Source organism: Elephantulus edwardii, unplaced genomic scaffold (assembly GCF_000299155.1).
Source record: "Elephantulus edwardii isolate Elephantulus edwardi_28Jun2011 unplaced genomic scaffold, EleEdw1.0 scaffold00037, whole genome shotgun sequence".
In the NCBI taxonomy this organism is placed as follows: domain Eukaryota; kingdom Metazoa; phylum Chordata; class Mammalia; order Macroscelidea; family Macroscelididae; genus Elephantulus; species Elephantulus edwardii.
The window spans coordinates 9,865,995-9,889,226 of NW_006399787.1; the positions used below are offsets into that span (position 1 = coordinate 9,865,995).

The 23,232-nt window shown below is 50.1% G+C and overlaps 1 protein-coding gene across 1 annotated transcript in view; it reads right to left on the reverse strand.

The window, feature by feature from the left end:
• Positions 1-3,659: 3,659 nt before the first annotated feature.
• JDP2 (Jun dimerization protein 2) overlaps positions 3,660-23,232 on the reverse strand; it is a 40,630-nt gene continuing 21,057 nt past the window's right edge. The window contains exons 2-3 of the mRNA XM_006884666.1: positions 15,425-15,529; positions 3,660-3,845 (exon numbers count right to left, since the gene is read on the reverse strand). Coding sequence (XP_006884728.1) covers positions 3,660-3,845; positions 15,425-15,529 — 291 coding nt within the window. The remainder of the gene's footprint in view (positions 3,846-15,424; positions 15,530-23,232) is intronic.

The following is a 23,232-nucleotide window of genomic DNA, read 5'->3' on the forward strand; positions in this document are numbered from 1 at the left end:
AGTGAGGGAATGACCGGTGCATTGCGGTTGGCGCTGAGCCCAGGAGTCTTGGATCCCATGAAGATTGTGTGCATGGCTAGAATGCCAACTCTGCATTCTCATTTAGAGAGTAAAAATGTTTTAATAATTTTAACTTTGTGGTAAATGTCAACTTTCAGTGATAAAGGAGGGGAAGGGAACTCCCATTTCATGGAGCTCCTAACTGCGTCCATTTCTCATGGGATGCTGTCAACAAACCTGTGAGAGAGACTTGGATCACTGCTGTTCCTACTTTATAGATAAGGAGAGAGAGGCATCTCAAGATAAAGCAAGAGTATTGACTGCATTACTAAACTCTGGTAGTTCAAATCTACCCAGAAGCACCTCAGAAGACAAGCTTGGAAATCTGCTGCCTACCCTGTGCCCAGTCAATTCCATTTAATGGTGACCTTCCGCTGGGTTTCCAGGCTTGTAATCTTTATGGGAGGGGACTTTCCATCTTTCTCTCACTGAACAGCTGAAGGATTCAAACCAATGACGTTTTAGTTAATGGTCTGACACCTAACAAGCTGTATCACCATGGCTCCTGTGAGAACCCTAAAAAGCAGTGTTTCTTTGCACACAGGGAGTCATGGGAATCACAACTACCCCAGAGGCCAGTGATCTGGGACAAGTTACTTCCTGTCTGTGCCTCAGGTCTCCCATTTTTAACATGAGTATAAGGAGCACTGGTAGTATACTGGCTCTGGTTGCTAAGCAAAAGCTCAACAGTTCAAACCCACCAGCCACTCTGTCAGGAGAAGATGTGGCAGTCTGCTTCCATAAGGATTTCCCCCTTGGAAGCCCTACAGGACAGGTCTACTCTGTGCTGTTGGGCCATTGTGAGTCAGAACCGATGTGAGGACAGTGGGTTTGGTTTGTAACATGAGAACAAGAGCACCTACCTCTTAGTGAAGACTGGCTGAGGGAACACATGTGAAATGCTTGGCATGCAGAAAACACTCAAACGTTAGCATTTATAATTAACACTATGATTATGCCGTCTGGTTACCCATAGGAGTGGTAGTCATGGTGAGAGGGAAAACACCATGGGCCGCAGCAAAGCAGAGGTCACTGGTTCTGGGAGGCCGCCATCTTGGAAGGAAGGAGGGCTCTGTTCTGGTGATATCCAAGCACAGGACCACATGAACCATAAACACTCCTACCAGGTCATCTGAGGGCCTCACATGTTAAGTCCTCACACCTAGGAGAATGTCAGAGGAGGATGGCTGAGGTTTCTTGGGTGCTGGCCACACTGAGTGAGTGGCCAGGTTGTATTTTGCAGACAGGGCTCAGTAGGGTGCCTATCTCAACCACGTTTGGTGGCGGGAACCTGAGATTAGTGGGCATGGGGCCAGCAGTGCATTGGTGACCTCTTCTCAGTGTCCATCTGTTCTTGAAAGCTTCGTACCAATTATGCCAGGACACAAAGCCCTATCATCAGTGACCAGTTATCTAGCCCCAATAGATCAGATTGGGGTCAAAGAACAAAGAATTGGAAGGTTGGAGAACTGTGTTCAACTCCTGGTTCTGCCTCTTTTTAGCTAGTAGAACTTTAACCCTTTTGTGTACACAACTAGAATATGGAGCTAAAACCACCTTGATCAGTGTTTTTAGCACCATAAAAACTTAATAGCTGATGCTCACTGAGCTGTTGAATGAAAGTGCCTTGGGGACTGTCAAGTGCCAAATGAATGGCAATGATTATGTGCCTGGTGTCAGCTGTTCCTTCCTGTGGAGGGAGGGGTAGGGCTCCAGCTCGGGGGTAAAGGGGATGAGTCATCACCCCTCCCCCATCTCCCCGGGCCAGACACACATTTGTTAGTTTCCTGGTTCATTCCATGATCACAGAGCACGTGGATCATTCAGCCGCTTAGGAACTAACTCTGTAACAGAGGCCTCCGGCTTCCTCTTCTGATTGGGTGAGACATTTAATCACAGGGACAATGATTCAGCTGGGTCTGAGCCTTCGTAGGCAGCTCTCTCCCTCAGTGGCTGGTAAGTCACACACCCACTCCAAAGCCTCTGTTGAGTCATCTGTGAAATGGGGTAATGATGCCTATTTGGTGCTGAAATAAATGAGACAATATATGTGCATGACTTAATAAATCCTCAGGAAATGAGAGAGGTTTCATCTCCCTGGGCCTCTACTCTGCACCTGTGAAATGTGGACAGTACTGCTCCCCAGCAGTTTCTCATGAAAGCCAAATGAAGCAGTGCACTCGACTCATGACTGCACGGTCCATTTCTCAGCAGAGCAGGCCCCGGTGTACTTAAGTCTTCAGCGACTTAAGTAGGTGTGTGGGGACACACCTTCTCACACAGTAATCCAAAACTATCTACTGTTGTTGATTCTGATTTAGGCCAACTCTATGTGTCAGAGGAGAACTGCTCTACAGAATTTTCTTGGCTGTATTCTTTGTGAAAACAGGTTTGTCAGGCCTTTCTTCTGTGGCACTGTGGGGTGGGTTCGAGCTGTCAATCTTTAGGCTGGTGGTCAGGCACAGTTTCTGCCACCCCGGGAGCTGACATACATAATAAGTACTCACCAGACATTTGTGAATTGAAGTACGCTCAGAATGATAAGTGCAGAATTCTTTAACTTCTCTCAGCCTCAACTTCCTCATCTGTAAAATGGGTGTGTTAATACTTACCAGGAAGGGCCATTGGGAAAATTAAGAGCCAATCAGCTGTCGAGTTGATTGCTCCCCAAATTCTCCATCACTGCATGCTGGGAGGCCCACTGCACACTGTACCCCACTCCCTAGGCAGACATGACAAGAGGCAGCTGCGGGGTACGTAAGAGTAGCGTTTACTGAGCAATACAGGACTGAGTACTATGAAGGGTTTACAAGGATGAAATGCACCCGCCCCCACCCCAGCCACCCCGTCCCCAGAGACTACAGTACTTAGGATTACACACAACGGCCCTAACTGGTGGATACCTGTTCGTAACAAACAAACCATAGCATATTTATACCGTATCACATCGAGTGATTATAGAAATCCATATATATAGTGCTTGTATAAAATCTTTTTTTTTTGTTGTAAAAAATATTTAAAAAAAAAAAGAAAAGAAAAAGAAAGTATAAAAAACCATGTGCAGTTGAAAGCACTGCCAGGACAGCCAGTCTGTAAACATTCGAGTATGTGCTTTGGAAGGGCGCCCGCGCCTCGTGCCCGCAGCAAACTCCAGCAGGGTCGGTGGGGTGCACAGGGCCCCCCGCTTCGCCCTGGCTTTGCGTCAGGGTCAGGGGTCAGGGCTGGTGGCAGGTGTATTACAGTTCCACTGAGTTCCACCCCCAGCCGAATTTTGGTTCCAACTCATGGCTTTTCCTGGCTGCTCAGAGATCCCGAGGGTGGGTGCCGGGCGGTAGGGAGGCACCTCCTGCCTGCCTCCTCCAAGCAGGGTCCCAGGCCGGGCAGCTCCACTGTCGAGCTGACTTTGGTCTCAGTGCTTAGTCCCCCTGGTGTCCACAGCCTGCCCTTCCCCATGTTGGCTGATCAGAGTGTCAAAAAAAAGCTCAAGATGCTGAGCCTCGTGGTCAAGTCTGTCCCACATCAACGGAGGGTCGCTGGGGCCCCTTCTCATCCTCCCTCTTCATCGTTCCTCCTCCTCCTCCCTGTCCTCCCAGCCATGGTCACTTCTTCTCTAGCTGCTCCAGCAGCGGGTTGCCTTCGGAATCGGGGGTCTTGACGCTGTCGGTCCGCACAATGCAGGTGGGCCGGTGCCGGTTCAGCATGAGGATGAGCTGCTGCCGCTCCTGCTTCAGCTCCTCGATCTGTGTCTTCAGCTCCGCGTTCATGAGCTCCAGCCGCTCGGATTCCTGTGTGTGGGCAAAGGCAGAGACAGGGCTTCAGCTTTCCCTGGCTCGGGCTCTGAGTGGCTGCGGCAGGCACAGCAGGGCGAGCAAATGCAGAGACAAGGACTTCAGCTTCCCCAGATTCAGGCTCTGGGTGGCTGGGGCCCTGGGTAGTTGGGGCCCTGGGTAGTTGGGGCCCTGGGTGGTTGGGGCTCTGGGTGGCTTGGGCCCTGGGTGGCTTGGGCCTTGGGTGGCTGGGGGCCCTGCATGGATGGGGCCCTGGTGGCTCAGGCTCTGGGGGGTAGGGTTGTGGAGGGCTGAGGTTCTGGGGGGCTGGGGCTCTGGGGAGGTGGGGTTCTGGGTGGGCTGGGGCTCTGGGTGACTGGGGCCCTCGGTTGCTGGGGCAGGGCACTATGGGCTGTTAGGGCCCTTTTTCTATCTGAAAACTTCTGAATGGAGGAAGCACAGAAGCTGCTTGCTGACTTTCTGCAGTGGGACCTGAAATTGCCCACTCCCTGTTATTTTGTAGGATAGCCTGGCCGTCTCCCACCTCTCCCCACTCTCTCACTCCAGCCCCTTTGTGTCCCTCTGACATGCCAAGCACCCTCTTGACCCAGGGGTTCTGCAGAAGGAACAGGGTAGGAGAAGAATGAAGGCCCAGAGGATGGAAAGTAGGAGAATGGAGACTGACAGAGGGCTGCTTCACCGCCCTGTGATGTGTGATAAATAAACGTGGGGACCTTTGGCCCTATGGGATCAGCAAGCCAGTGTGGGCATACAGTTCCTCCTAAAACAATGTAAGAGCAGATTGCCAGGTCTTGCTCCTTCAGGGCAGCTGGAGAGTGCTGGGCACCAAGTTTTCACTTAGATTCTTGCTGAGTGCTTAATCACTGTGCCACCAAGGTGCTTTTTCTGGTTATTAGTTCTAAATCAGCGGGCTATGGTGGAATAGCTCGTAGGGCCTTGTGCTGCCGACTCCAAGGCCATGCCTCTCTGAAAGTTCAAATCCACTAGTGGCTCTTCCGGAGAAAGATGGCCAGTCTCTTCCCATGTGATTTACAGCCTTGATAACCTGCTGGAGGGTCAGCTAGGAGTTGGATCTGACTACAAATGACCAAGTCTCTGTAATTTTTTTAAACAGTCTCTCTCTCTCTTTCTCTCATGCCCTGTAATCTCCAAGTTTTGCCCACTGGGAAGCAATCCGCGATCCCTCAGGATATGAAATGAGGCTTCAAAGAGACTTCACTGTGAGATTTCTGGTGAAGGCCCAGCTTGCTTAGAGAGACTGTAGGAGAAGGAATAAAGACTGAAGAGCAAATGGGGGTGGAGAAGGAATGTGGAGAGGTGCTGGGGCTTACCAGTGCAAGCCTCAGGGATCAAAGCATTTGAACGATTATTCCTGGTGGCTAAGAATGTATAACCAGTTTGAGATCTGGTTTGATTCAAAGACCTAAAGTTCTCAACTGGGAGTGATTTTTGCTCCCAAGGAGACATCTGGCTGTCACAACTGGGGAGAGGGTATTAGCAGCACATAGTGATAAGACCCTCAGTGGGAGAGATTGGCACTGTGACTGCAACAGTGGGCTTAAGGACAGCAGAACTGTGAAGATGACGCAGGATTTCTTTCTGCTGTATGTAAGGCCTCTGTGAGTAGAAGCCAACTCGAAGGGACTGAACAATGTAAGAGGTCAGGGTCTCTGTTAAACATCCTACATTGCACAGGACAGTCCCTCCTCCTCCCCCCAAAGAACTATCAAATTTAAAATATCATCAGAGCCACTGTTTTCTGTAAAACATCACTGCAACTCCTGTTTCAGACAGAGCAAACCATAGTAGTAGGAGCCATGTGTCTGACAAGGGGACAGCTTGGGACTGGTTCAAGGCAGGAAGTTGCCTTCTACGTGGTGGGGCCCAGGCTGAGCAGCCTCTCCCTGGGACCTTCGGGCTTTCAGGGAGGCCCACACAGGCCCCAGCGGTGCCAGTGTTCTCGCTCCCATCAGTCTGACTGACTTGTTCTTTGAGCTCATCTCTGAGGTGGCGGTGTGAGGAGGCTGAGGAATCAGAATTGCTGAGATAGGCAGTCCCTGTGACCTAACACTGAGAGGGAACTGCTTTGAGCCTCTGAAGAGGAAAGAAGTGCACAGAGGGAAAGTATAAAACTGTCTACCGAGGCTTTTAGTTCACTGTGCTGAAGCATGATGTGTGCACTATTCTCACAAGTCCACGTCTGAGGGCACGAAAGGCCCCATGGGACACAGTCAGAGTCCACACAGCTCAGCCAGGGCCATTAGATGCTAATCAGGGATGCTGGCTCACCAGGTCTGACTAGTCAGGTGACTTGAGAACTTTCTTCATTCCCTAGAGCCAAAGGTATTAGCTCCATCTTGGAAACTCACTCTGCTTATAAGAGTCTTATTCCATCCATCCATCCATCCATCCATCCATCCATCCACCCACCCACCCATCTATGAGAACTTGTTGAGGCCGTGCTGTGTATAATCAGTGCTCAGGGTGGACAGAGGGATCCAACAGTCCATGGACACCCAATGTGGCCTTCACAGGCCTGTCGTCCGAGGGGGAGATGGAAGTCATACAGCAGGGCTGAGTTTACAAAATGACTAGCAGCTATCCAGGATTTAGAAGACCTTTTGAGAGGGCTAAATGGTAGAGTCTGACCTTGAGACCACAGACAAGTTGAGTGGAGAAGGTCATGGAGGGAATTTTGATAAAGGAGACCCAGCAATCAAGGACATAGACATGAAGAGCTTAAGATATAAATATCTCTGTCTTCATATATATACCCCAGTGGTGACCACTACAATAGGCTTGACTGAGGACGGTGCAGGACAGGGCAAGGTCCAGATCTGTCATACACAGGTGCGCTATCAGCTGTAGGAGTCAATCTGATGGCACGTAACAATAACAATAACAACATTCCCGTGTGGTCATGCTTCCTGTTAGGATATGGTAGGTTCTGAAGCTGAAATGGTGCTTATCCAGCAGTTTGAATCCCCCAGCAGCTCAGGGGGAGAAAGATGGACAATCTCTGTCATTCACGACTCCAAAGACCCAAGGGAAAGTCAGCTATGAATTGGTTCCAGTTGGATGGCAATGAGGTGTTGGGGTCTGTGTTTTTGTTTGTTTGTTTTTAAAGTTTTGAAGCTAGGATGGCGGTTTGAGAAGATGGTGCCTCCCTATCTATGGTAAGTTTCTTGACTTCTCTGAGCCTCAGTTATTTCATCTGTATCACCTTGAAGATTAAAAGAAATCTTTAAGAAAAGCCAAAGACTTGGGAGTCTTAAAGAATTTGCACTTAACTAACAAGCAAGAGAAGAACATGAAGGTGGAGGAGGAGAAGCCCAAATCCAGGGTTGCTGAGTCGAGTCAATTCCTTCACACAGTGACCCAACAGGGCAGATAACACTCTCCTTAGGGCTCCCAAACCTGCACATCTTTACGGGAGCGGAGAGCCTCCTCATTCTCCCGTGGGGAGGGGGGCTGAGGGTCCCAAACCAATGACTAGCGGCTGAGAGCTTTAATCACTGGGCCACCAAGGCTCCTTTGATGAAGAGTCAAGGTGCATTAACGAGGAAGGAGGGTCAGGAAGAGAAGACAGGAACAGGTAACATTTACTGAGCAGGCTGTGTGCCAGGCATGCACACTTGTGTTGACTTATGTGATCCTTATAACGACCTCACAGAGCCAATGAGACGCCTCTCCTCAGTTCTCTGGTAAGGTTGCTCTGGACAAAGAGGGTGACCTTAGAAACAGAGTCTGCCAGCGTCGCCGGCTGAGATAAAGTGGAGGGAGCTGAAACAGCCCTTTAGAGCACACACAAAAGGAGGGTGGGGTGGCAGCGGCAGGAACAAAAGTGGTAACACTGAGCTGACATTTTGAAAGAAAACTAGTAGGTCTTGGCTACTGCCTGGGTTAGGAGAACAAAGGAGACAGGAAAGACAGCCTGGGTGAAGGGTCCAAGGAATGGAGTCTGGGAAGGGCAGGGGCTCTGTACTGAAGAATGGTGGGACAGGGCAAGGAAGGAGTTTGGGGTTAAGTACAGTGAATTCCAAGTTTAAACTGGGCAGATAAGAGTCTGACAGGAGAGCATTTGGAACACCTCCTTAAAACTACTGCATACCAAGCCATATAGGCAGGCATGCGAAAGTTTGAATCCACCCAGAACTGCCTTGGAAGAAGGTCATAGCCAACAGATAGGCCACAGCCTTTTAAAAAAGCTATGAAGCACAGTTCTACGCTGAAGTATATGGGGCCTGCGTGAGCAGAAAGCCGCTCCAATGGAATTGGTTTTGATGGTAGGTGTGGGGCAACCTACTTTGCATATGCATCATATTCAGAATGACATCACAGGCTGTAGATCTGAATCTGTTAGGGAATGGCATGGAGTAATAATAGTCTGGACTCAGCCTGTCGTGTTGCCAGAATCTAACTGACTTCCAGTATTCCTTTCGTCTGGATTCTTTTGGTGCTACATATATATTTAGAGTGGAAGTATAAATTTAGTTCTGAGAAGTCTTTTTTTAAACATGGCTATAGAAGTGGTTGTGTGACTTTTTAACAGCAATTACCTGATCTGTATCCTAATTAACTGAGGAACGTGGGCTGAGATCGTCCCATTAACTATGAAGTGAATAACTCTGCTTACATTTCTGTTTATCATCTGCCTTCTGGTAGCTATTTCTTGCCCAAGAGTAAATAAAACCATTCGTCATCTTGGAAGAGATTAGTACAAGCAGAAGAAGTTCTATCTGCCATGCTGTGGGCAGTAAGGGCTACAGAAGAAATAGAAATACAGACTGAAGGTGCACTGCAATCCCAGGGGTGCATGGGTCAAATCCACCAGATGCTCTGCTGGAGAAGGAGGAACAATCTCCTCCTGTACCAGTCAGATCTGATCTGACAGTACACACACACACACACACACACACACACATACACACACACACAAATAATAAAATTTTAAAAAAATTTTTAAAAAAGAAAAGAAATACAGACTGAGGAGCGAGGCATCCTGACTTCATGACCTTGGACAAGTCACTTCTCCTCTCTGGGTCTCAGTTTCCTCCCAGAAGATAGATTGACCCAAGGAATTTTTAAGCATCAAGATTTTCTGACTTTATAAAGAAAGTTACCCTGGTGCACTTAAGCAGGTCCCTAGTCAAGGTAACTAGTTAACAAACTTGACTGCTAACTCAGTGGTTGAAGGTTCGCATCTACCCAGCGGCACCCCAGAAGAATAGTGTGGTGATTCAGTTCCATAAAGTATTACTCACTGAAAACCCTGTGGCGTACAGCTCTATTCTGATGCGGATGCTGTTGCTGTGGTTATTGTTACTAGGTGCTGTCGAGTGGAGCACGACTCATAGCAACCTGATGAACAAAAGATCTGAACCCTGTTTATTCTGCGCCATCCTCACATTTCCTGACACACAAGAGCCCCCTGCAGCAGTCACCATGTCAATCCATCTGGTTGAGGGTTTTCCTCTCCTTCGCCGACCCTCCACTCTTCCTAGCATCATGTCCTTCTCTAAGGAATAGCCCCTCCTAGCCACATGTCCAAAGTATGTGAGGGCAGCCACATCATTCTTGCCTCCAAAGAGCACTCTGGCTGCATCCTCTGTTTGTCCCTTTGGCCACCTATGAGATGTTCAGTGTTCTTCTCCAATACCAGAGCTCAAAGGCATCAAGTCTTTTTTTTTTTTGGCATCCTTAGTCACTGTCCAGCTCTCAGATGCACAACTAGGAATTGGAAAGACCATGGCCTGAATCAGACGCACCTTAGTCTTCAAACTGACATCACTACTCCTCAATAATTTAGAAAGATTCCTAACTGCAGATTTTCCCAGTGCAGACAGATAGGGTTGACATAAACCAGGATCAACAATTGGCGGGTGTGTGCGTGCCTGTCTATCTTCTTGCTATCCAATCAGAACTGACTCACAGCTGGCCATCCCTTTCTGAGGCAGCGAATCACATGGGAGGAGATTGGCCATTTTTCTTCCTAGATGCTGCTGGGGGATCCTTATCACCAGAAAGGCCTGTGGGTTAATATCATCACAGTTTCCTCTGGACTATGCCACTTGAGCTCTAGAACTGACTCACAGCTGACCCTCCGGCAAGTTTCCAGAGGCAGGAAAATGCACAGGAGGAGACCTCCCATCTTTCTCCCGTGGAGCAACTAGTTGGATTTGAGCCATGTACTTTTGTGTTGGCAGTTCGATTCAGTACCACTGAACCAACAGAGCAGGCGCTCTTGCGCCCTCTCGCGCGCGCGCGCTCTCTCTCTGTGTCTCTCTGTCTCTGTCTCTCTCTTTCTCTCTGTCTGTCTCTCTCTCTCTCTCACACACACACACACACAGAGAGAGACACACACGTGTGTGTATGTATATACACCTACATATACAGCATAGATATATGCAGCATAGATACATACACACACCCCCACACACACACCCAACTCCTCCTCACTGTTTCTGAGTCAATTCTGACTCACATTGACTCTCCATCAGGTTTTGAAGGCTGTAAATTGTAACAGGAGGAGACTGCCCATCTTTTACCCTCAGAACAGCTTGTAGATTCCAACCACCAGAGGGGCACACTTTTGGGTTGGCCGCATATCACCCTGCAGACTTCCTACCAGATAAACATATGTTTATAAATTCCTACCAGATAAACATATGTTTATAAATTCACTGTTGCCATGTTGGTTCCAACTCACACTGACACCCCATGGGGTCCTGGGGCTAGAAATCTTCATGGGAAGAGACATCCCTTTTTCTCCCTCTGAGAGGCTGGTGGATTTGAACTGCTAATCTTTTGGTTAGAAGCCCAATGCATATTCTCTCTCTCTCCCTCCCTCCCTCCCTCCCTCTCCTTTTCCCTCTCCGTCCATCCATCTCCTTTGTACCTCTGAACCTTGGAACTGTTTTAGAACTCCTAGGCCCTCACCCCACACGTCTTCAGGCACTGACTACTGACACGGCCATCAGCACCCATGCCCTAAACCTCACATTAGCTTCATTTCTAAGACCAGAGGGGGAAAAGGAGTGTAAGCATTGAAGGGAAACAGTGGGCCAGGACCCAACGCCAAAACCCAAAATCATTACCATCGAGTCAGTTGTGAGTCCTGATAACCCTGTATGATGGAGTAGAGCTACCTCCTAGGGGTTTCAAGACTGTTAATCTTTACAGAAACACAGTGCCTCATCCCTCTCTCCTGGAGCAGCTAGTGGGTCTGAACTGCCAATGTTTTAGTTAGCACCAAAATGCCTTAACTTCAGTGCCACGAGAGCTCCTGGAACCAAATAGACATGCCAGACCTCCCTCCTGGACCCTGAGACCACAGGCTGTGCTTCCTCCTCACGCCACCTTCTCTTCCCAGGACAACGCAATAACTGTGTGACTGCTCTGCTCCATGCATTGCACTGTAGCTTGCTGTTGTTATTAGGTGCCGTCGAGGACAGCTCATAGTGACCCTATGAACAGCAGATCTGAACCCTGTCCTATCCTGCGCCATCCTCACACTTCCTGACACACAAGAGCCCATTGCAGCAGTCACCATGTCAAACCACCTGCTTGAGGGTCTTCTTCCCTCCTTTGCCAGCACTCCACCCTTCCCAGAATCATGTCCTTCACCAAGGACTAGCCCCTCCTAGCAACATGCACAAAGTGTGCGCACTTCAGCAGTGGGATCCTTTTAAGGTCTATTTCCCCCTAAAACTTCTCCATGGCTCTCCAAGGCTGAAACTCATCAGCCTCATGGGCACACTGGTGAGAATGAAGGCAGGTGCTATTCTTAAATAAGACAACAGACATACACTAGGATTGTCCAGGCCAATGCAGCATATAAGGTCCACCTACAAGGCCGCCCCGACGGTATAATCCATAGGGAGCCGCATCAAACTCAGAAGACCATGTCCTTCTGGTGGTTTGAATCTACCAGCAACTCCACAGGAGAAAGGTGGGCAATCTCCTCCTGTGTGGTTTACAGGCTCAGACACACAGCGGTGGCCGGGTCCAGCTATGAGTTGAGCTGAGTCGGTTATCTGAGGGCCCTGGCGGCGTGTTAGGTGTTGGGTCACTAACCAAAAGGTTAGCAGTTTGAATCTACTAGCCACCCTGCAGTAGAAAAGATGAGGTATTCCCTTGCCATAAATATGCACAGCCTTGGAAAACAGTGGAGAGTTGCCACGAGTCAAAATCCCAACAGAAGTGGTTTTTGTTGTGTGCACTTGCTTACAAGGGCCCTGCCTGCCTCTTCAGCCTGCTACCTGGACTGTAAACTCGAGACACACTAACTTCCTTTTCCATTTTCTAAGCTGTCTTTCTCTTGCCTCTGGTCTCTGCTTGAACTGTTCCTATGGCCCTTTAGGTCCCTACCCTTCATCTTCCTAGCTCCTCCTCCTCTGTGTCTCAATTTAAGCCACCTTCTCCTCAGCCTAGGCCAGCTCACAGCCCACTGGGCTGCCCAGCCTACCACTCAGCTCCTCATGCTATTTGCTTCACGCCTGCTGTCCACCGTCACACTGGGTAAACGCCGGAGAGGCTCAGTGTCCAGTGCTCACTAAGTTTGTGGAGTATGTATCTGCTAGTCCTGCTTGTCTGGCATCTGCTGTACCCTGCTTTTGTGCGCCCCTGGGATCCTGTTCACCTGGGCATCACGTGGTTGCTTCTTGGCTTGACAAGCCCTTTGAAGGGAGAGATCTTATGTGGAACTTTTCTACTAATTGCCTCATTCCGCTCTGACAGACAGGAAGTGAAACTTCTAGAAAATTTCAGTCCAGTGTGGTATATAGCTTTTTCTTCCAGGGGCTGCTCCCAGCTCTAGGAGTTTAGCTCCTGCTTATAGCAGCCATGCCCTTGACCTAGATGCTCACAGCATGGAGGGAGATAATGGCCCTGAGCTCTGAGTATAGTGTATTACATGTTGTCCTGCTAGCCTAAAGGTCAATGGTTCTAATCCACCAGCAACTCGATGGGAGCAAATTGTCCAGTCTCCTCCTATAAAGATTTGCAGCCTCAGGAATCTGAGGGAGGGTCACTGTTCTCACTATGAGTCAGAATTGACTTGACAGAGTGAGTCTGGTACATCCAGTACAGAGGTATACACTCAGGTGGGAACACACAAGCATGTAGCAGATACACAGCCCTGCACTATCTACACCTGTGATCTCAGGACTGCTCTCTGATTGTCGTGAGTAGGAGAAGGGATCTTACTGTCAAGCTTAGCTTTGGGTTTCCAGCATCCACAGGAAGTACTCCATCTGCTCCTTCCTGTGGGCCCACAGAGCGTGTAGCAGAGCGTGTGCTGGTCTTTTCGTTCATGCTTAAAAATACTTGTTGAATCAATGACTGACTGAATGAGTCAGTACAGCAGAGTGTTAAGGACAACTTAGACTTGAATCTTCTTCTTTAACTTCCTTGCTAAGAGACCTGGACAAGCAACTTAACCTCACGGTGATGCAATTTCTCCATCTTATAGGAAGAAAATAACAAAGATATCTACTTCATATGGTTCATAAGACAAGATAAGCATAGCACTCAGTGGAGTGTCCAACTTCACAAACGTTAACAACCATTGCTAATGTATGCTACCAAACAGCGTCTAACCCATCGTGTTATTATCATATATTTATTGTCTCTTGTATGTGTAAGTTGGACAATGAACAACAAAGACCAAAGGATTATTGATGCCTTTGAAATGTGATGTCAGCCTAGAATACTGGCTGTATCACAGACTGCCAAAAGAACAAGCAAGTCTTGGAAGCAGCGCAGCCAGAATGCTCCTTAGAAGCAAGGATGGTGAGACTCGATCTCACATACTCTACGCATGCTGTCAGGAGGAGTCAACCCCTGGCGAAGCACATCACGCTTTGAAAAGTGGAGCGTCAGCAGAACTAGGGAAAACCCTCAGCGAGAGGGACTGACACAGTGGTTGAAAGAACGGGCTTAAGCACAGTGGAGACTGCAGCACGGCGCAGGATGAGCAGGGTTGCAATCTGTTGTGCACAGCGTTGCTGCGAGCTGGAGCTGACTGGATGGCACTTAAGAACAACAGTGTATTGTTACCAGTCTACATAGCAGTCCAGAGGATATTCAGTACTGTTCTCCAGGGCCCCAACTCAAAGGCATCGATTCTTCTTGGGAATGTTGTAAGGAAGAGCTGTTCCTTGGAAAGGGACATTATGCTTGGAAAGGCAGAGGGTGAGAGAAGGAGAGGAAGACCCTCAACTAGATTGGGATGACATGGTGACTGTGACAATGTCAGACTTGATGAGATGGCACAGGAGATGGCAGGGTTCAGAGCTGTTGTTCACAGGGCTGCTATGAAACATTCTCAACTGGATGGCAGCACCTACTAACAACAGTCTGTATGCAGATGCACTGCTTACTCAAAGGTGGTACCTCTCTGGTGGTTCGAACCCACCAGCTGCTCCAGGGGTAATTTCCTATGTGATTTATAGTCTCTGAAAACCTGCTCGAGGGTCAGCTATGAGTGGGTTCTGATGCAATGGTAATGATTTTATATCATTAATTACTGTTGTTGGTGTTGTTGTTATGTGTTGTTGAGTCACTTGCGACACATAGCTATTCTATGTCCAATAGCCCTAAACCCTGCTCTATCCTATGCCAATCTTATTGTCTCTGACACACCACATCTGCCCTCATTACCTGAGTCACTGAATCAAATCAATCCATCTCATTGATAGTCTTCCTCTCCTGTGCTGTCCTTCCACTCTTCCAAGCATGATGTCCCTCTCCAAGGACTGGTCCCTCCTTGCAACATGCCCAAAGTATGTCAGATGAAGCCTCAGAATCCTTGCCTCCAAGTAGCAGCCTGGTTTCACCCTCTCCAGGATGAACTTGTTTATTCTCCTGGCAGTCCATGATATATTAATACTCTTCTCCATCACCACATGATGTGAAGAACTGGAGATTAGAAACAACTGGACTAAGGACTCATTAGCTTTCCAGTTATGCCCCTTCACTCTGAGAACCATTTCTGTGCTGCAGGATTAGGCCTAAGAGAACAAAGCTTTGTTTTGCTCCGAGCAGAAGGGCAGGGTGCTGCTCTGGGGCCAGGAAGAAAAGCAACACCTTGCTGACTTCTGCATGCAGAGCTGACATCTGAGCCCCAGGGCCAGCAGCAAGGAGCCTGAGGGTCACCTTCAGTGGGGCTTCAGGGCCGGCAGATGGGCCATGGGGCTGGAAGAGCGATTATCACCTAGCCTCATCAGCACCTGACTCAGCAACCGATTCACCAGGGTGCCAAAATGGGGAACACCAGTCCCAGGCCACCTAACCTCAGCGGAGGTGAACTTGGCTCCCCGACTCTCTCTGGGCTTTCAGGGATCTGTGGGTGGAAGCTACTGCAGTTTGAGGGATCTGTCCTTAGCTGTCTTGGGATTCAAGATGGGCATTAGCTAAAAGGCAGAGAAAAGCAGAGGGGTGGAGGCTGTGTGGGCAGATGCCAGCAGGTCCACGTGGCTTCTACAGCCATTGATGATGTCTCCTGGTCCTGAAGGGCACAAGCCTGCACCAGACACCAGGGCAGCCACCCCTGCCCCGTCAGTGGCCACGCTCACCCGCTGCAGAAACTCCGTCCGCTCCTTCTTCTTGTTCCGGCACCGGGCAGCGGCCACTTTGTTCTTCTCCCGGCGCCTTTTCCTCCTTTCCTCTTCCTCGTCTAGCTGTGGGGGCCAAGAGCTACCGATTAGACACCTTAGACACCGAGGCAGGTCCGGAGCAGAGCTCCCTTCCCAGCCCACACTGAGCAATGTTCATTCACTGTCTGCCAGCCACAGCCTCCCAACCAGGAAGACGGAAACATTTCCCGAATCAGTGCAAGGATCCACACAGAGGGGCGCATGCAGGGAGGGTGCCTGTCCCCAGGCTGACCAGGTCTTCCAGAGGTCGGGAGTCTGAAGGGCTGCACCCTCTGAGCAGGGGCAGCCTGTTTTCCAGATCCGCTCAGCCCAAGCTTTCTGGATACAGATTTCACATTAGATGTTTAGGCCCCACAGCACCTCCACTCCAATGCCCTTCCTTCTCATCGATCCAAGCGCTAGGCTCTACATCTGTCTGCTGCTGAAAGAGTGTTCCCCAAACTCCCCCTGGCTCTGTGATTCTCCCCCAGCACACTGCCTGCGAGAGCAGTGCATGGTCCCATAGGGTCCCTGGATGTGCCCTGCATGGGACACACAACAAAGGGCCTCCTTTCTGAGTGTCTGGGCAGGCTTGTCCCAGGACTCATCATGAAATTACTGAGCATGAGGTCACACACATTGAACTAGAGGGGACTCACTGTCCCCAAAAGACTTTTTTAAAAAAGAACTTGTTTCTTCTTATTGATGAGAATATACACAGCACAGCAGACACACCAGTTCAATCAACAGTTCTATACATTTGATCCAGCGACACTGATTATAGTCATAAATGGGCAGCCATTCCCACCCTTCTCTTCCAAAAGGTTCCTCCCCCATTATAAACATAAGCTCTCTGTGGCCCAAATTTCCTATCTAACTGTTCTACTTGCTTTTGTCAATGTGACCCCATAGAGACACTTCTTAAATGGAGACACCAGCACTGACCGCATCAATGGTGCAGTTATTATTTCACTAAAAAATGTCACTGCCATTTATCTCCTGTTTTGCTAAATGCTTCACACGCCATTATTCAACCCTCTTGATCAAAGTCATGTATGATAAAGATGTTATTATGGTTCCAGTTTACAGATATGCCCAACGTCATACAACTCGCCATACAATTGGGACATGGTGGAGCCAGGTATTCAAACTGGCTTCCTCTGACTTCAGCATTCCTGCTTCTGACTGCCAGACCACGTGGTCCCAGGCCATCCGGATCAATGTGATGTGGTGCCTCCTGCTGTCCAGTACCTCCCAGAAAAATCTAGAAGATACACAGAGCCAGCGGGGTTGAGGCAAGCTTAGAGTCAGAGGCCACTCGGAGAAGTCACTGGCCTGTCCCAAGCTTGCCAACTCTCTCACTTCTTGAACCAGGGAGGGTGACTGCAGCCCGAGGCCTGGAATAAGATCTCACTCCAACAGGCATTAGGCCAGGAAAACAAGTAGCTTTTCTCCATGCACTCCCAGCATGCTCTAGGTGCTCTGGACAGAGGGCCTGGGCACATGACCAGCACCCACAGCCGGGGACACTTGGCAGGGCAACCCTCTTCTCCCTAACACCCCTGAGCGTCTCCCTGACACACGCTCACCCCACTGTGTGGCTGGCTGGAGAGGTGCCTTGTTAACACCCCCACACCCAAGCACCACCCAGCCCTGTGGCCTCCGCTGAAATCGGACCAGAAGTGACAGCTCCTCTGGCTGACCCGCATCTGGGAAAATAGAAACCTGGACAACACCGATTCTGCCCAACCTCCACCTCACCCCCCAACAGGCCAGGGTGAGCGTGACGACAGGCAGAGGGAAGGAACTGAAGGAAGTGGCTGGCAGTGCAATCTACCCTCTGGCCAAAGGGGTTTGCCCACAAACTGCCAAGGTGATGTGTGCAACCTGGGCTCTGCTGTGCTCACAGGGCCCCAGCACCTAGCACTGCAGGCAAAGAGGTTCAAAGCTGGAAGGAAGTTAAAGAGAGGAATGGGGTCAGGCTGAAGCCCACATCAGGGGCAATGCCCCCTCTTCTCTGACCTCATCATTCCTCTCCTCCCACCACCTCTCTCCCTTCTCCAAGTTCAATGACTTTCCTACTCTTGCTAAATCTTCAAAAGCAAATATCACCTCCTCCAGGAAGCCTCCTTGGAGTCCCCTGCTAGAATGAGCAGTTTGTTCTAGCCTACAAGAGCACTTGGAAGACCCCTCTTCTCTGTCACCAGTCTGGTTATGGCAGTGCCTGTCTTTCCTGTTAATCTGTGGGCTGGGGAACCTGGCACACAGCATGGCACTTAGTAGGGACTCCACGGGTGCTAGTGGGAGGAACGGCTGTATGAAGGATATGTAGATGCTACAGGCTTGGCCTCTGTAAGGATAAATGGGATCTAAGGGCCGTGTCTGCGTGTGCGACCCCTGTAGCCCAGGCCACTGCTGCCTCTTCTGGAAGCTCCATGGATTCTCTAACACATTTGGTTGTGAGTGGGTGAGACAGCAAAGTGTGTTTTCGGCACACACGCTCAGATGTCTAAAACCGGAACCCAAATGGGAGATGACGCTGTTTCCTGTAGACACAGCTGGAAGCAGAGCCTATTTGAGGAGGAGGCAGCTGACGCTCCATACACTTAAAAAAGGGTGAGGTAGGGGCTGGGAGGCTGGCGCGGGAGCAGCATTCCGCGCTCTTAAACTGCGTTCTGGCTCATTTCTTCCAACGCCCAGGAGGCCTGAGAGTACTGCTATCTGCCTCCCGGTTAAGGGGAGCCCTGCTGCTGATTTGAGGCTCATGACCAAGAGGACCTCAAGCTAATCATCTGCTCCTCACTCCAGCTCTCCTTGGTGAACCTGTTCCTGAGCCCCTGCTGCCAAGGGAGTGGGACCCCTGCTCCGCATCTCAGTTGACTGGACAAAGAGTGAATGGCTGACCCCAGTGGGGCCATATTCATCCTCCTGGAAATTTGAAATTAGACTCTGAGTGCTGGATTGGGGCAGGCAAAGCTGGGCAGGAGACCAAGGAATGACCAAGAGAGACCAGAACCAGAGGGAGGCAACCGGGCACACATTTAAGGAGGCACCCACCCTCAGCCTAGTTCAAGTACAGCATCTACCCCTAAAATTTAGTGTCTCCTTAAATATTGTGCACAGGCCTCCTAGCCTACTTTATGCTGGCGGCAGACCCTGAGAAGGAGAGCTTAGACTTGAGAGAAAGACAAAGGCAGAGGGGACAAGAGACAGAGATAAAGAGAGAGGAAGAGGCATGAAGCATATAGACAGGACAGACAAGCTGGACAAAGAGAAAACGATCTTGATTCTCCTGATTCTATCCTGATAAGGTCCAACTTTGCTTCTTGTCCTTGGGGGTCCATGTGTGTGCCCCAAATCTGTCCTGAAAATGCCTCTTGGCCTGGAGAGATTTTGAGAGACTGTCTACCTCTTGTTCAGGGAAAGATGTCTAGGACACCAAGGTTCCACTCAAGTCAAGTGATTCCAGGTGGTATAAGGACCAGATGATGGTCCCAGAAGTGTTGCCTATAGGCAGTGCTTCAGGACCTGCTGAGAAAGTGACAGAGCAGATGCAGAAGACCCCTAAGTGGCAGCTGTGTACCGGGATGCCAAGCACCTAAGCCCCTGGTTAGAGGTCCCAGCAGGAACTAGATGATTTGCTACAAGGATTCCTTGGAGAGTTTAATGAGGAAACTGTTTATAGAGGGGTGGGTGGAGTTCAGGGGACCCAGGACAGCAGTACAGAAGGCACCTGAGTAATTGTTGGAACCTCTGAGGAACAGGAACCATAATCATGGAACAGGGTCACCAGACAGGAGCCTTCAATAGAGGAACACAGTCGCTGCCCAACAGGTGAGCAGCAGGGAGGAATCCAGAGGAATGAATACCCCAAATTTCCCCTCCATTTGCTGGTGCCTCCCACTGGCCCAGTTCATCTAAGAAACCAGATTGTGAAAGATCCTGGGTGATGCACTCCACAGAGCTTGGCCTCCTGGGACACAGCAGGGTGGGTCGGGTGGGGGTGAGTCTGAGGGGCAGATGAAAATATTGCAGGCATGGTTCTGTGTGCCCTACCCAAGCCCATCCACAGCAGTGGGCCTGTCAGGCTGGGAGGCGGGAGGCTGTGACACCAACAGCAGAGAGACCTTTACAGGGATCCTGCTCTCGTCACAGATGACACTGGGGGGCGCCTGTCAGGTCCCTGCACTGGGCTGAGTGTTCCAGCAACTCAAGCATCAAAGTGCGGGCCACCAACCAGCAACCTCTGTCAGAAATGTGGGATCTCTGTTCAGACCTGCTGACTCAGAACTAGCATTTCCCTCAGGACTTCAGGGGATCTGCACAGCAGAGTGGGCTCCGGTGGCTGTTAGCGGCTGTGCCCCTAACATACTCCTCCTCCAACTGTCCCCATTTCAGTAAACAGCACCACCATCTATTTGGTTATTCAAGCTAAACAAATCCAGTAATCATCTGAACCCTTCCTTTCCTCTCTGATTCTACAGGCAAAACTATGCCTTACGCCATCCACACACGCATTTCCACCTCGACTGCCTCCGTGCTGGTACAAGCCCTGTCACCTCTTCCCCAGGTGACAGCAACAGCCTTCTAAGTGCCCTCCCTGTCTGCTCTGGACACCTCAATCCATCGCTGCTCCTCTTTCCCAGGACCCTGTGTTGTTGATGCCACCATGTCAGTTCCAACTTACAGCAGAGAACTGTCCACAGAATTCTATGCTATCTTTCCAGAAGCAGGTCAAAGATTTTTCCCCTGTGGATTTGAACTGCCAACCTTATAGTTGTTGTTGTTATGTGCCATCGAGTCACCTGCGACTCATTGTAACTCTATATACAATAGCCCTAAACTCTGCCCTATCCTGTGCCAATCTCACCATCTCCGACACACCTACCCCAATCACTGAATCAATTCATCTCATCCAAGGTTTTCCTCTCCTGTGCTGTCCCTCCACCCTCCCAAGCATGACATCCCTCTCCAAGGACCGGTCCCTCCTTACAACATGTCCGAAGTACGTCAGATTAAGCTTCAGAATCCTTGCCTCCAAGAAGCAGCCCGGCTTCACCCTCTCCAGGACAAACCTGTGTGTTTTCCTAGCAGTCCAAGGTACCCTCAGTACTCTTCTCCAGCACCACAGCTCAAAGGTATCAATTCTCCCTCTATCATCCCTAGTCATTGTCTAGCTCTCTGATGCATAGCAAGTGATATAAAGACCATGGCCTGTATCAGACGCACCTTAGTCTCCATATGACATCCTTGCACTTCAGCACTTTAGAGAGGTCTCTAACCAGACTTTCCCATCACAATACGTCTTTTCATTTCCTGGCTGCTGGTGCCGAGAGTGTTGACTGTGGAGCCGAGCAAACCGTATGGTTAGCAGCCCAGTACTTAACTATTGTCCTACCTCTGTGGTCACTGCTGTTAGGAGCCACAGCCTCAGCTCTGGCTCACAGCGATTCTATGTACATCAGGATGAAACCCACCCAAGTTTGCCAAGATTACCATCCTTGTAATCTCTGCTGTACGTAAACCCATTGTTGCAGTCACTGTGTCAATCCAACTTCTGAGGGTCTTTGCTCCTTCACCGGCTCTCCCTTTCCAAACATGATGTTCTTTTCCGGCGACTGGCCCCTCCAGAGAACCTGCTCAAAGTCCAAGACAACGTCTCACCATCCTTGCCTCTACGGAGCACTCTGGCTTCACTGCTTCCAAGAGTTATTTCTTGGCTTGCAGTCTGTGCCATGTTGAATACTCTTCACCAACACAACAGTGCAGAGGGGTCTGTTCTTCTTTAATTTTCTCTATTCCTTGTTCCACTTTCACCTGGTCCCATATATTGGCCAGTGTGTGAGTTTGTTAAGATCTAAGTCAGCTCACACCTCGCTCCTGCTTAATCTCTCCAATAGCTGCCATCATTCTTTGAACACACTTCAGCTTCTTCAATCCCAACAACTGGGACTCCTGCTTTTCTGTCACAATGACTTGTTCCTCCCTGTCCCTGGGCTTTGCTCTTGCTGGACCAGCTTGTCCTCTGGATTTCAGAGACACCTTTGTGGACCACTTTCATCTAAAAGAAAGCCCTGCCCGCGTCTTTGTCATTTCCTTAATTATGTCCTTAAAGGCGCTTCTCACAACTGCACTTTCCTTGTTCAGGTGTCTGCCCGCAAGTTATCAGTCACCCCATTAAAACTCTCATGCCGTGGCAGCAGGACCTTAAGTTCATCTCCTTCACTTTCATCCAGCCCCTGGATCCGAGTGTGGCACATAGTGGGCTCTCCATGAATAGGGGCTGATTAAAATCAACGACCTCATTGCCGCATGCTGACAACTGCCATGCATGGAGAGAAGCTGATCTAGTTCTAGTTTTGTGATGTTGGAGTGAACAGCATGGGTTTGGGGGAATGAGAGGCATGGGTACCCCTAAAGCTTTGCTATGGACTGGCTGTGTGTCTCTGGGCCAGTGGCTTGGCCTCTCTGAGCCTCCATTCCTCCCGACTGTTCAGGGTGGCAAGAGGGCTAAGATCCTGCCCAGGCTGCTTGAAGTGGCAGCTTCCTTTGTTCAGATAAGTTCTGGGGGTAACACTATTGCTGGCCACTGCATACCCAGACATGCCCCTTGGGCAGGAGGTAACAAAGAAAGGACCTGGGCTGAGAGGGGAGCAGACTGGGGTACCTGTGAGTTATCAGTGAGCAGGCCTGGAATGATAGGCTTGCAGCCTCCAGATCTAGCCTCTTCCAAAGGCTCAAGAGCAGCAAGCCAGGCCCAGCACTCCCCAAGGTCCCCTGTGCATGGAGAAGCCACATTTCAACACCAGGGACCCAGGAGCACCCTGGGAAGTAAACACCCAAATACCAAACATACCAGACATTCCCCCAAATAAACATGGCTGCAGAACAGGAGCTGTGGTCCCCTCCATTCTCCTGTCCCCCCACGTCAACAAAATAGGACAGCCCAGAGCCAAGACCTCAGCTGGCTCGCTGCCCGGTCCCCTCTGCCTCTTCTGTCCACATAGGGAGGAGTAAAGAAACCCTGGAGGCCGATGTCCAGCACCCCCCACTGACCCTTGAAGCCTGCAGCCTGCAGGGGTCAATGCTCCCCACCATCATCTCCCTTGGGGCCCGAGCTGTTGGAAACACTTTGTGCTCCTCTCCCATCTTCCTCCCTGGCTCTCCCCTCCCCCAGGGTTTAGACCGAGATGAGCAACACTGGGCTGCACGGATGAGCAGTGGGCAGGACTAAGAGAAGATTCAAGACAGATGGCCCATCGCAGCCTGGCCTTGCCAACTGACTCCCACGGGCCAAGCAAGAAACTGAGTGAAGGAAGACGGGTCAATGGGGAGGGTCACAGGGGTCAAAGAGGGCCCAGAGGGTGGGGTCCCCAATTAGGCCCAGTGCAATGGAGGCCCAGTATGGCCAGCTCCTCCAAGTTTTCAAGATGAGCTGAAAAGATGCACGTTCATGCAAAAATCTCCCCATCTGAAATGTTAGCAACTAATTCCTTTTGAAAAATAACCTCCCGTGAGCCAAACAAAACAAAACACATTGTAGGCTGTATCCCCTGTGGCCGCTCGTCTGTGACCTCTGGTGATCATCAGACTGACCCTGACAGGGCCCTCCTTTGGGGCCTTGGCTCTATCAGTTCAGCTCTCGTACCTGGGGCTCCCCTTTAATAAACAGCAAGTTCCACTTCTCACCAGCTGCTGGCACCTCTACAAGGCGAGAACCAAAAAAATCAGTTGTTGAGTGGATTCTG